Source organism: Gouania willdenowi, chromosome 6 (genome assembly GCF_900634775.1).
Source record: "Gouania willdenowi chromosome 6, fGouWil2.1, whole genome shotgun sequence".
Classification (NCBI taxonomy): domain Eukaryota; kingdom Metazoa; phylum Chordata; class Actinopteri; order Blenniiformes; family Gobiesocidae; genus Gouania; species Gouania willdenowi.
In genome coordinates this window covers 1,373,668-1,388,760 of record NC_041049.1, presented here as the reverse complement: position 1 = coordinate 1,388,760, position 15,093 = coordinate 1,373,668, and the positions used below count along the sequence as shown (strand labels likewise).

The window sequence follows — 15,093 nt, the reverse complement described above, 5'->3', positions numbered from 1 at the left end:
AACTGACCTGTGTCTGTAGATGATCCTAAAGGAAACTCAACATGTCTAACAAACGAACCAACGCTGATTGGCTGAAATCTCCAAAGTGGTCACGCCCAAATTTAAAGGGATGAGTTTGTCACTTCTGTTCATTAGATTTCTGATGGTCATGAGTTCCCAATTTGTCCTGTCAGTGTTAGTGTGGAGAGGTGAGCTCCGCCTCCCTAATGACCCTCACTACTTAAGGAGTGCAACACAACAGCACAAACACAGAAATGATGATGTCATCTGTAGTCTGAACATCAGGAGGAGGAACCACAAACAGATGAATGTGATTGGTCAAAGCTGGAGCTGGTCCTAACTGTCCCAGCTTTATTCTGCATTTAATTGCACTCGGAACTTGGATAAATCCGACAGAACGAATCGGAAAAGAGCAATAAAACAGCCCTTGACCTCGGAACACAAACTCAGGAACTCGGGCAGGATCCAAGCACTCAGTCGGTCAGAATGACGTTTCTTACATTTACTCCACACTTTTAAACCAATGCTACTGATATGTGTGCGTATACGTAGTGTTCAAACAAGAGTGTGGAGAAAATGTAAGAAGCCATATGATTGGCTGAAAGCAAACACACCTGATTGGCTGATGAATCTGTCAATCACTTTTATCAGCCAATGGTGACGTTCATTGACCCACAACGTCAGTGCAGTCTCAAAATTCACCACACCCACATTTCTCTCACAAATACACAGAGGTTTCACACACAGAAGCAGTTTGTAAATGCACATTCAGCTATTTGCATTATCTGTGTATTTATATTACATGTGTGCCTCAAAATAATAATTGTGAAGTAGAGCGTGTGCATTTCAGTATTTATATTATAAGTTTGCATAAAATATATATTTGTGAAACAGATCGTGTGCATTTGTGAATCTGAAATACAACTGTGAAACAAAGCATGTGCATTCGTGAAAAACCCTGTAAGAGTTCATTCATTATGATACTGTTCTGATTCCATAGATGTTCTCCACCTCTGAACCTGGTTCTAACAGAGATTTTTCTTCCCACTGTCACTAAACGCTTGTTCATGTGGATCTTGTTGGGTTCTTTCTTTCTCACTATGGACATTGTTGTAATTTGCGCTATATAAATAAAGTTGAATTGAATTGAATTTCCTATCAACTGTTTGTTCCTTTGATCTTCTTCTTCCTTATCTATCCATGTCCGTCTTTCCTTAACTTCATCTGCTGTTCTTATTTTCCCCACAGCACTGACTTTCTCACAGATGGACATCCATGTGGTGTTTCAGTGACTCAGTGACCCAGCTGCTGGTCTGTGGTGTTACTGTAGTGCTACAGTCTGTCTTTCCTCCTCCTCCTCACATCGTTAAATAAACGATAGAAAGAGGAAGTTTCACATTGATACTCATTCGTTTGTTCACCCTCTGATGCATTCATGTGTTCACGTGCACACGCACACCGTAAGTGTGTGTGTGTGTTCTCTGCTGCTCTCCTCACTTCTCCACAGTCAGCACTCTGCAGCTCTTCCTGCAGCAGCCAATCAGGAGCCAGGCTGAGAGGCAGACTGAGAGAGCACATAGTTACAGGCTGAGAGGGGGCGGAGCTACACACACATACGCCGTCCTTCAGAGGTCACAGATGAGTGAGGAGGTGAAGACGAGGAAGAGGAGAACAGAAGAGAAGCTTTGCAGAAACATATTAGAGAATTATATGATCTGAAGGTGTGTTGTGGTATCTGCAACACATTCATCTACTCATTCACCCTGTCAGATAGGCTGTGTTGTAAATGTCCCACTAAAGTATTATCGACAACAAACTCAATGAGTATATATTGTTTAGTATATACTGTCTAGTATATACTATAGTATAAACTGTGTACTATGTGCTATATTATATAATGTCTAGTATATACTATAGCATATACTGTCTAGTATATACTATAGTATAAACTGTCTACTATATGCTATATTATATACTGTCTAGTATATACTATAGCATATACTGTCTAGTATATACTATAGCATATACTGTCTAGTATATACTATAGTATAAACTGTCTACTATATGCTATATTATATACTGTCTAGTATATACTATAGCATATACTGTCTAGTATATACTATAGCATATACTGTCTAGTATATACTATAGTATAAACTGTCTACTATATGCTATATTATATACTGTCTAGTATATACTATAGCATATACTGTCTAGTATATACTATAGTATATACTGTTTACTATATGCTATAGTATGATTTGGATGATGAGCGTTCCCACTGAAGTATACTTCCAAGTTTCCCAAGATGCATTTGGAACCTCCAGCATTAAAAACCTTGTTCACATTGAGGCTAAATATCTCTGTTGATTCTCCACCTTTACTTTGAAAGTTCTGAAAACATTTGAAATGAGAAAGTGACCAAGTAGGATATCAACATGTGCTCATTTGATCCATAAAACTCACGTAGGCACATTTCATTCACACATTTTCCATTGGTCTACTGACTAAACTTCCTGTTAACTTCAAAATAAGAGTCCAATTTACAAAGGAGTTAAAAAATGAATCAAAGACAAGAAGAGATGCTTTTATTTTGAAAAGTGGGTGTATGATTTTTAGCTTGATGCTGGTCCCAGGACCATTTTACATTCAGCTCCCAATGCATCATGGGACGGATGAGTTTGACTAGTGTGCCCACCGTGCATACTTAAAAAATGTGCCCATATAGTATACATCAAGGTTTTTCTTGCATACTCAATCTTTTCCTCAGAGCTCACATACTCGAAATCCTACTTTTCCCACAATCCTTAGCTCTTCTCTGTACCGGACACTTTTACATTTAATGCAGGTTGATACATGCTCAGCAGGGTTTGGTGTGACACCAGGTGTGAGGACTAGTCCATGCAGTCGTAAAATCTGAGCTTTACATTTAATTGGCCTGGTGGAGTCTGCTGCACCGATGTACGCACGAGTATGTTTGAGCCTTTAGTATGAGTTGTACGTTATTATGTTAATATGAGTATGTTAGTATGAGAAGTACAGTAGTATGTGAGTATGAGTAGTACGTTAGTACGTTAGGATGAGTAGTATGTTATTATGTTAAAATAAGTATGAGAAGTACAGTAGTATGTGAGAATGAGTAGTACGTTAGTACGTTAGGATGAGTAGTATGTTATTATGTTAAAATAAGAATGTTAGTATGAGAAGTATGTTAGTAAGAGAAGTATGTGAGTATGAGTAGTACGTTAGTACGTTAGGATGAGTAGTATGTTATTATGTTAAAATAAGTATGTTAGTATGAGAAGTACGTTAGTATGAGAAGTATGTTAGTATGTGAGTATGAGTAGTACGTTAGGATGAGTAGTACATACGTATGAGTAGTATGTTAGTAAGAGTAGTAGGTTAGTATGAGTAATACGTTAGTATGAGTAGTACGTTAGGATGAGTAGTCCATAAGTATGAGTAGTATGTTAGTAAGAGTAGTACGTCAGTATGAGTAGTATGTTAGTAAGAGTAGTACGTTAGTATGAGTAGTATGTTAGTAAGAGTAGTACGTCAGTATGAGTAGTATGTTAGTAAGAGTAGTACGTTAGTATGAGTAGTATGTTAGTAAGAGTAGTACGTCAGTATGAGTAGTATGTTAGTAAGAGTAGTACGTTAGTATGAGTAGTACGTTAGTATGAGTAATACGTTAGTATGAGTAGTACGTTAGTATGAGTAATACGTTAGTATGAGTAGTACGTTAGCATGAGTAGTACGTTAGTACGGGTAGTACGTTAGTATGAGTAGTATGTTAGGATGAGTAATACGTTATTATGAGTAGTAAGTTAGTATGAGTAGTACATTAGTATGAGTAGTATGTTAGTAAGAGTAGTACTTCAGTATGAGTAGTATGTTAGTAAGAGTAGTAGGTTAGTATGAGTAATACGTTAGTATGAGTAGTACGTTAGTATGAGTAGTACATTAGTATGAGTAGTACGTTAGTACGGGTAGTACATTAGTATGAGTAGTATGTTAGGATGAGTAATACGTTAGTATGAGTAGTATGTTAGGACGAGTAGTACATTAGTATGAGTAGTATGTTAGTAAGAGTAGTACGTCAGTATGAGTAGTATGTTAGTAAGAGTAGTACGTTAGTATGAGTAGTACGTTAGTATGAGTAGTACGTTAGTACGAGTAGTACATTAGTATGAGTAGTATGTTAGGATGAGTAGTATGTTAGGATGAGTAATACGTTAGTATGAGTAGTAAGTTAGTATGAGTAGTATGTTAGTAAGAGTAGTAGGTTAGTATGAGTAGTACATTAGTATGAGTAGTACATTAGTATGAGTAGTAAGTTAGTATGAGTAGTAAGTTAGTATGAGTAGTACATTAGTATGAGTAGTAAGTTAGTATGAGTAGTACATTAGTATGAGTAGTACATTAGTATGAGTAGTAAGTTAGTATGAGTAGTACAATATGAAGCTGAAATGAAATTAGGAAAAAACAATTAAATGTGAAAATATTTATCGGGTGTTGAAAAACCTGAACTGCAAAAAATGGAAGGCTGCTGCTGACTCTGGAAAATGAAGATGAAAGAGGATCTGAAAAGAAGAAGAAATTGAGGAGTTTTATTACTAAATGGATATCAGGTCGGGAGTGGCTGGTATTCCACCATTGAGTTAGTAAAACATGTTTTCTCTACAGTACATGTCATTCTTAATACTGATTGTTTCTATTCTTTCTAACTTCAAACAGTGTTCCAGGGATCCCGTTGAGTTAAGTTTGTTTATTAAGTTATGAAAATATACTTTATAAAAGGTTCACTTCTCTGACACACCCAAAGTTCCATATTACACCTTTTAGGCATTGCTACAATGTTGTTTTTAAATTAAATGTTTATGTTTTTACCATTTTAATGTATTTCTGCAATCAACTAAAATAAAAACTATTTAAAAAAACATGAGCGCCTAAATCTATTCTGTGGCTCATAATGTAGTTTATTTTTGCTGGGAAAAAAATTGGCTGGTGGAAAATGTGGTTGGCTGGTAATTTTAAGAATCTAAGAGTCTATATATACTACACCATGTATACTACACCATGTACACTACACCATCTATACTACACCATGTATATTACACCATGTATACTACATTATATATACTACACCATGTATACTACACCATCTATACAACAGTATATATACTACACCATGTATACTACACCATCTATACTACAGTATATATACTACACCATCTATACTACACCATCTATACTACACCATGTATACTACAGTATATATACTACACCATGTATACTACACCATCTATACAACAGTATATTTATTTTGTCTCTGGTCTTTGGAGAGAGCAGACGTGTTTTCATTCGCTTCGATAATACGACCTTGGCTACAGCTGGCTACAGCTCAACAGCCTGAAAAATTGGGCCCAAGACTGAAGGAAAATGGTGAAAAAACCGCAGGGAGGCCCTTCAGAACCCAATTCGGGTTTGGAAGAGGTCAAGGAGATGATACGCGAGGGTCTACGAAACCTATCTGCCGAGATAAAGTCGTTGGAAAAGACGCTGGAAAACTCACTGGAAAACCTACAAAGCGAAGCAAAGGTACTGAAAGAAAAGAATGAAAGAAATGCTGAAGAGATAAAATTGTTGAACGCCAGGGTTGAACAGCTGGAACAAAAGGAAAGAGAGAAAGATGTCATCATCACAGGCCTAAAGATAAAACCCAGGAGTTACGCGAGTGACGAAGAAACAAAATCGATTGAACAACAGGTCATTGACTACCTGGAGTCGAAGAACATTGTCCTCAACCCTGACAACATCAACTCCTGCCATCTCCTGCCAAAGAGAAATGATAACAGAGCTGTAAAAATAACCTTCACGAATATGAAATTCAAAGGAGAACTACTGAAGCAAGGAAATAAACTGAAGGGAACGAAGGTGTACATCAATGAAAACCTGACGAAACAAAATGCAAGCATTGCATGGAAGGCACGCCAAATAAAAAAAGGAGGAAAAATTGTGAGGACGTGGACAAGAAACTGCAGGATTTACATCACACCACTGGGAGAAGAGAACGGAAAACCATTCCTCATCAAAACGATGGAAGACTTGGGAAAATACGAAGGATCCACCTAAACAACAACATTACTGATGGTAATCATGGATATGGACCCAGATCTATATAAACACTGGAAACAAAACTCAGACTGTGATTATTTTACGGAGACTGAATTAAATGTGGAAACCAAGAGTAAAAAAGGTCTGTCATTTATTCATTTCAATTGCTAGGTGGTGGGGTGATTAAGGATTACATTAAATATAAATTCAAAGTGTTTAATGTCATATGTGCAGTTAGAAACACGTTTTCCTGTACAATGAAATTACTACCTTGCTTATGAACTAAGATATAATAATGTGTTTATACAAGTTAAATCTAACAGTGGAAAATACAACACTGCCAATAGAACTAACAACAGCTGGATTAACCTTGATGTAGAGACAAAACAAGCTGCAAACTTGTGTGTCCAAAAGAGACATTCCCGAGTGGTGACATTATGGATGAAAAGGGAAAAACCTTCCAAACACCTTGGAAAGAGGAACTATTCTTAAACTGGAGGAATCCTAACAACGTCTGGCAGGGAACAAGGCCAACACGAACAACGATAGAGAGGAGGAGGAATAAAAACAAGACAACACTGACTACAGATGAGAATACACAAGAAAGGACTGTTCAGAAGAACTCAAGAATGTTTGACCAGAGAGACATGTAAACCCATGTAAATTTGCGATGGTAAAACAGGGGACGGGACCCAGATAAGCAAACTGCTTCTCTCGTCTCCTTTTTCGGCATGTACAAAAAAAAAAAAAAAAAATGTAAAAAAAAAAAAGTGAATGTAACCATGTCGGAAATAAACTGAATAAATTAAAAAAAATAAAAATATATACTACACCATGTATACTACACCATCTATACTACAGTATATATACACCATCTATACTACACCATGTATACTACACCATCTATAGTACAGTATATATACTACACCATATATACTACAGTATATATACTACACCATGAATACTACACCATGTATACTACACCATACATACTACAGTATATATACTACACCGTGTATACTACAGTCAATATACTACACCATGTATACTACAGTATATATACTACACCATGTATACTACAGTACATATACTACACCATGTATACTACAGTATATATACTACACCATGTATACTACACCATGGTGTAGTATACATGTTGGGTGTGGGATACATATGTATGTGTATATACGTATATATGCATATGTGTGTATCCATAAAATGAAGAGTCCGTCCTTAAGACTGCTCTACTGTAAAGTGTCTTGAGATACCATTGGTTATGATTTGGCGCTATACAAATAAAAGATTGATTGATTGATGGTTACGATTTAGCAGAGACTTGGCCCAAGTCCAAAAATAAACGCACAAGTCAAAAATCAGCTCAGAATGAGCCAAAAATTGCACAGCAAATGCCCGCCTCAAGCTAACGAGACATATGGGACTGTTCGCTACGTGCTAAGCTAACCAAACACGTGGGACTGTCGTTACATGCCAAAATAGCCAAACACATGGGACTGTTTGCTACATGTTAAACTAACCCGAACATTTGGGACTGTTCGCTACGTGCTAAGATAACCAAACGTGTAACGTTGGACTGTTTGCTATGTGCTAAGCTAACCAAACATATGCAACAGTTTTCTACATGCTAAGCTAACCAAACATTTAACATGTGGGACTGTTTGCTACGTGCTACGACTGGAATATTTAAAAAAAAATGTCGGAATATTCAATAAACATTTACTTTCAATAAAAAAAAAAAAAATGTCTAAAAATTTATTCTAGGCTATTTATGCACTATTAAAAAAAATAGTGAAAAACTTAACAACCGCATTCAATATTCGGTATTCAGCCAAGAGTTTATATTTTATTCGGCTTCGGCCTCAAATTTTCATTTCGGTGAATCCCTAAAGCTAACCCTAACATATAGGACCGTTTGCTACATGCTAAGCTAACTAAGCATGTGGGACTGGTTCCTACGCGCTAAGCTTACCACACGTGGCACTGTTTGTTACATGCTAAGCTAACCAAACGTGTGGGACTGTTTGTTACATGCTAAGCTAACCAAACGTGTGGGACTGTTTGTTACATGCTAAGCTAACCAAACGTGTAGGACTGTTTGTTACATGCTAAGCTAACCAAACGTGTAGGACTGTTTGTTACATGCTAAGCTAACCAAACGTGTAGAACTGTTTGTTACAGGCTAAGCTAACCAAACGTGTAGGACTGTTTGTTGCATGCTAAGCTAACCAAACGTGTAGAACTGTTTGTTACATGCTAAGCTAACCAAACGTGTAGGACTGTTTGTTACATGCTAAGCTAACCAAACGTGTAGGACTGTTTGTTACATGCTAAGCTAACCAAACGTGTAGGACTGTTTGTTACATGCTAAGCTAACCAAACGTGTAGGACTGTTTGTTACATGCTAAACTAACCAAACGTGTAGGACTGTTTGTTACATGCTAAGCTAACCAAACGTGTAGGACTATTTGTTACATGCTAAGCTAACCAAACGTGTAGGACTGTTTGTTACATGCTAAGCTAACCAAACGTGTAGGACTGTTTGTTACATGCTAAGCTAACCAAATGTGTAGGACTGTTTGTTACATGCTAAGCTAACCAAATGTGTAGGACTGTTTGTTACATGCTAAGCTAACCAAACGTGTGGGACTGTTCTCATTTACTTCCTGGTCCTTCACCATTACTACAGAAACTAGTAAATGCTAACTGACGCTGGTCACCAAACATGTTGGACTCTTCATGATGTGAAGTTGAAGATGAAACAACTGTAACAGATTCTACTTTGAGAAAATGCTGTTGCCATGACAACGTTTGAAAGGAAAATGACACAATCGCTGCACAGACTGTCAGAACCCTGAAAGATGTTTTTATCTTCCAATTAAACAGCAGCAGCATGTTCATGTGTGGCATTACAGGAACTATTCTTTATAGATCTTTAACAGAGGAAAACAGGAGGAAACTGTGTGAGAACCAACGTGTAGTTCAGTTCCTTCAAGACTAAAATTCAACCAAACTACACCAGTTGTAAAGAACTTTCAATTTTCCTAAAGCTTTCTCACAAATTATCTCACCAAATTCCTACAAAGATTTTTTTTTTTAATTAGTTGAAAGTTTAAGGACTTTTAGAGGAGCAGAATCAGCAGAGGTCAGACATGGACATGCTCAACGTACAAAATATCATAAATTAGTGCCACAGATTAATTATACCAATAACAAGGTGTCAGTGGAAAGGTCTGGTCCTCCTGAGTCTGGATGTGTGCATCCCTCCCGAGTACAGTCAGAACTGCGCCCACTAGAGGCGAAACACTCAATCACGGTGCAAAAAAATTACGCGTTTTATTCCCCTGAGTCTGAATATGTTGTTTGTTTTCGGCTAGAGGCCAAATTGCGCCCGCAGGAGGCTGCGGAAGTTTGGTGTTTTCCTCCACCAGGGGTAACCTTGGTCAATGGGAGAAAACAGTATCACAGTCGCTCCCTTTTGCTGCCATATTGAATTTTTGAGTGGCCAATGCCTTTTTCCAAAACAGTGGCCCTTAGAGAGTATCTGTGCCAAATTTCATGCTTTTATACCAAAGTGAAGGATTTTTTTTAGTAATTTGCTGCACTAAATACACAATACAGCAAAAACACACAAAATGATGACAAAATGACACAAAAATAACAGAACAATGTACAAAACAAGAACCAAAATACACAGAAATGTCTCCTACACTGTCCCAAACAGAAAAAACAAGGCAAATAAACAAACATAACAGAACAATTTACAAAATGATAGAGAAATACTCAGAAACGACTCCAGAAAACACTGTATTTGTGTATTTTACACAAATACACGAATTGTGTATTTGTGTAAAAATACACAATTTGACTCGAGAACCTCAAAACAAGCAAAAAACACACAAACTGTATTTTTCTGTAAATGCTCTGATTGGTCGCTATTCTAATGCTGACATGAACATTGATCATGTGACCCTCAGATTAGATACAATCACTGACAACAGTTGTTTATATGATTATTTACCAAACGGGCTCCTAATAACACCTCATTAATAATGAACTATGTTATTACTGTGTTTAACCTTTAGCATCGTCCAATCAGATTACAGAACATTTAACAACTTTATCCTGAAATAACCGACAACTTTAGTTCTTTCACACACACACACACACACACACACACACACACACACACACAGGTGTAACGTGATGTTTGATGAACACGTGATGAAGAACACCTGCTCCATCATCATCATCATCATCACATCTGTGGATTGTTCTCCTTTTAAAGGTCACTCAGCGTGACCGTCGCGGGGATGGTGGTGGTTGCCATGGTGACGGGAGGATGAGGAGAGCTGTCCCGCGGTCATGGCAACCTCACTCTCTCTCACGCACACACACGCACGCGCACGTGCACATTGCAGCAGTCTCAATGGAATACCAACAGATGATGATGATGATGAAGGTGACGATGCTCCGCAGCAAAAACCTTCATCATCATCACCATCATCACCATCACCCTGCCTCAGGCGCCATGTAGCACTCAGGATGAACACACACACACACACACACACACACACACACACACACACACACACACACACACACACACGCACACACACACACCTGTCTGTGAGCAGAGGATTGTGTGTGTGTGTGTGTGTGTGTGTGTGTGTGTCCTACCTTTCACCTGACTCTCATACTCCGCGAGGATTTCTTTGTCCTTCTTGTTCCTGTTGGAGTTTGACATGGCGGAGGAAAAGGAAGAGGAAGAGGAAGAGGAAGAGGAAGAGGAAGAGGAAGAGATCCTGTCCTTCGTTCCTCCCGCTGCGGCGGCGCTCGAACCCGTTACATGTGTCCGGTGCACATATGATCGTGGACGCGCGCGCTCCTTCCACCGCTGTGCACACGCACCAGTTCTGCAGAAGCGCGCAAAAAAACGTACCGCTTTTGCAGGAGCGCGCACACGCACACGCCCACCGGGTGAACGCGCACCGGTCGGAGGTGTCGGGAAAAGGTGTGTCCGCGCGGTGGGTGGGGCTAGAGGGAGAGAAGCAGTCCGGCTAGCCAATCAGAGAGCAGGAGGAGAACTGAGGTGAAGCTCCATCACGTGATAAAAATCACTGCAGAATCCAACCAATCAGAGGCTGCGTTAGAAGCGCTAAGTTAGAAAGGTTAAATTACAATAAATCACTGTTTGTTTCTCTGCTTTAAGAGAAAATCAGTTTTTAAATAAACATAAAACTCATATGTTGGATTTAAACTAAAAAAAACTGAATGAAGCCGAAGGAGGAAAGAGTGAATAATGTGGATTAAAAATAATTAGTTTACACAAATAAATAATCATTTTGATTCTTATTCAGGAACAAGAGAGAAAATGAAAGATTGTCATTGTTTTCTGCATTATTTCACTGAAAAATACTTCATATCTTAGATTATGATGATTAAGTGTTTCTGACTAAATAACTAGGCAAGACCTGTATTCTCAAGGCGAAATGTATTTGGTAATTGAAGACTGACCTTGACCTTTTATATGACGCTGAGTGAAGGTCAAGGTCACACATTGAAAGGAAAACATACATATTTAACCTGTACATTGGTGGTTAAATGAATCTGTTCCCACACAATTAAAATCTGTATTTTCTTCCAGAAATAGTGTTTTTGTTGGTTTAGTTTCTAAAACTTAAGGTTAGTCACAGGTGGAGGAAAGTTGATGGTCTGTAGATGTTGTAGGAGGTGAAGTAGGAAAGTGCTGAGTCATTGTACAACGTGATTTATTTTAGCTTAACAAACTGTTATATCTTGATTTTATTTGTCATTAATCATTAATAGCCTCTGTAAAAAATAACTATTTATTTCAATATTTTTTTAAAAAACTATAGGAGCCATTGCTAAAGAGTCAAAGAGCCACATGAGGCTCCAGAGCCGCAGGTTGCAGACCCCTGATCTAGGAGGAGTTCCAGGACAGAAAAAAAATAGCTCATACGATAACAATGTATTTACCAGTTTTCAATTGACAAATATAATAAAAGGCTAAAATTGAACATAAGATATATCATTTGGAAAATTAAGTAATTATTCTTTTCTTTTTTTAAGATAAATTAGGGCCGTAAATGTCCAGTAATTAATAAAAAATTACTAATTGATTTTTATTTTTTCAATTTTAAAATTTTCTTTCTTAAATTATAACACTATCTTTTCTATAATTTCACTCTCTCAAATACAAATAAACAAATAAATAAAATGCAGTATTATGTAAAACTGACTTTTTCAAGATTGATATCATGTTACTGTGTCATTTCCTCATAAACACATGCCTGGAGTGTTGCATCGGTTCATGTATGTTTGAGTAATATTTAAAAACTGACGGCATCCGTTTTAGGTCCTCCTAGGAACGCCCCCACCTCCTAGAGACACCTCAGACCTTTCGTCACCGCCTACCGCTCCACAGCCGAGCCCCTCCCCCTCCTATGTTCTCTTCCTTAGTTCAGCCCACTGCACCCGCCTCCACAGATTTAGCTTTTTATTTACTTATTTTAAATATTTTTGTAAGAAACTCATGGTTTATGTTGTCTGTACTCATTAATGTTCGCATTAAAATAAAAAAGTAAATAAAACTCGTACCCCTCCCCCACTTCCAGCTCCATCCAATCAGCTGCAGTCACAGCAAACAGCTGATAGATAACTGTGTGTAGATCGGTTTACTCTGTTCATCGTAGCTGCTGTATTTTCAGAGGACTGCTTTAAAACTAGAGATTATTATTAGTGGATTAATAAGTACACAGACATAATGTGATTCCTATTCTGGACTATAGCGCCAGCAGCATCAGCATGTGTGTGTGTGTGTGTGTGTGTGTCAGTGACAGAGATCTCAACTGTATGTTAGCATTCCTCTCTTTGATAATCATTCTAATGTATTGTAGCAATGTAAAAATGTAGAAAATATCCAAATACAACACACAGAAAAACAGAAGTAAACCACATTCATGCGTGTGTGAGAGTACTGAAGGGGGCGTGTTCATGGGCGTGTCAGACAAGCTTGGAGTTTCTTAAAGAGGCAGAGGCGAAAACGAGGCGTCATGAGCCGTGTGCTACAAAGGGACATTTCTTTTAAGTTTTTTTAAAAAAAATATTTGCGGCATTTTCCAAAAACATGTGGGTAGCATATTTATTAAAGTATGCTATAGAAAGGTACAATGTTCCTGAAAAAACATACCGTCCTTTAACATATTTTTAAAATCTGTTCATGTTCAATTTTTCAAATGATTGAAATATAATCATTTTTTCTCTATCTTACAATTTTTTAATAGTTAGATTAACTTCAAATGAATTAAAGACATTAACACAATAAACCTCCACTTTAATGAAAGTCAACAGGTTTTAGTGAGGCTGCCCTCCAGTGGTCTCTGAAGGAACTGCAGAAGGATCACATGATTATCACTGAAGTTGGTTTGAAACGTCATTTAGAGCAGGTGTTCTCAACCTTGGAGTCAGGACCCCATTTGGGGACGCAAAACACTGGGGGGGGGGGGGGGGGGGGGGGGGTCCCCAGGTGCCTTTAAAAAACTAATATTTAATGAACAATTTGAGCCCATTTTTGTTTAACTTAAACCCTTTTTCTACAACTACATCAAACTTTCCATATTTTAACCTATTTTCATCACTTTCTTGCCATATTTTTTTTCCTTTTAATGTATTTTTGCTACATTTCTGACACGTAATCAAATTTCAATGTCTTTAACATTTGTTTTCCACTTTCCAGACATGTTCAGCACTAACAAACCCTTTCCGCCACTTTTTAACCTAATGTCACACATGTTGACCCATTATTGTCATTTTTAACCTCTTTTCTCCCTATTTCATGATTGTTTTTGACAATTTAACCACATTCACAATTTGTCATGCCCACTATTTGCCAGTTTAAACAAAATGTTCCCACTTTTTAAGTTACATAACCCCACCCTTTATTCCCCCATTTCTGCCACTTTAAGTCAACATTGACACTTTCAACCATTTTTACCACTTTTTCTGTCAGTTTTTACCCACTCTAAATTTCTGTGGTTTTTAAAACCCCATTTCACCTCAGTATTTACATCTTTAAGATGACTATATACTATGGCCCAATAGAGAACTTCCTGGATTCTCTGGAACCTTTTGCTGACTGAAAAGGTTGAGAACCACTGCTTTAAGGCGGGCAGACAATGTGGGATTCTTTCAATCATTGTTCTCAGCTCCAGCTCAAATTGTGCGACTCAATTACAGTCAGAATGTTCTCAACTCATGATTCATGTTCTCACACTGTACGGACCGACACTCTGATCACTCACTGTACGTCTTGTTTCCGGAAATGCAAAGTACAAATTAGAAGAAGAACTCTAAAGTGTCGCCATTAAAACAGAAGAAGAACCTGGAAGTGGAAAGACGCTCGCAAATCTCAGCAAAAAGAGTTTTAAAAAAGAAAAGGCAGCGATGTGATGGACCAGGAACTGACTGGACAGACGTGGGCAGTCGTCTGTCAATTCTACAGCGGTCCTAAGATGTTGTACAGCATATACCACGTATACTACACGATGCATGACAAATTTTTTAGATTCGGCTCGAGAGAAAAATCTAGGGGTGTCTCGATCCGATATCAGACTTTATCGAACTGCATCTAAATTCTCCGATATATATTATATTGTATTTATTCAATTGTAGAATACTGTAGATATTATGTTGAAGGTTAAAATGTATTTAACAATTGGTTAATAATAAATGGGTCAGTTTTTCTCATCCTACTGCTGACTATTATTCTGAGTAACATCACATGATCAAACCTTCTCTAACAATCCACTTTACAAAATAAGTCATAAAAGTACGTATGATCCGTGCCGATATCGCATTGGGTCGATATCATATCGGCCAATATGCAAGGCTGCTATATTGGTATCGTATCTGAAGTGAAAAAGTTGTATTGGGACATCT

The 15,093-nt window shown here is 37.7% G+C and overlaps 1 protein-coding gene across 1 annotated transcript in view; it reads right to left on the bottom strand.

Moving 5' to 3' along the window:
- The window catches only part of srgap1b (SLIT-ROBO Rho GTPase activating protein 1b), a 32,082-nt gene extending 20,938 nt beyond the window's left edge, over positions 1-11,144 (bottom strand). Inside the window, exon 1 of the mRNA XM_028449089.1 lies at positions 10,813-11,144. Coding sequence (XP_028304890.1) covers positions 10,813-10,879 — 67 coding nt within the window. The 5' untranslated portion in view covers positions 10,880-11,144. The remainder of the gene's footprint in view (positions 1-10,812) is intronic.
- Positions 11,145-15,093: the final 3,949 nt, after the last annotated feature.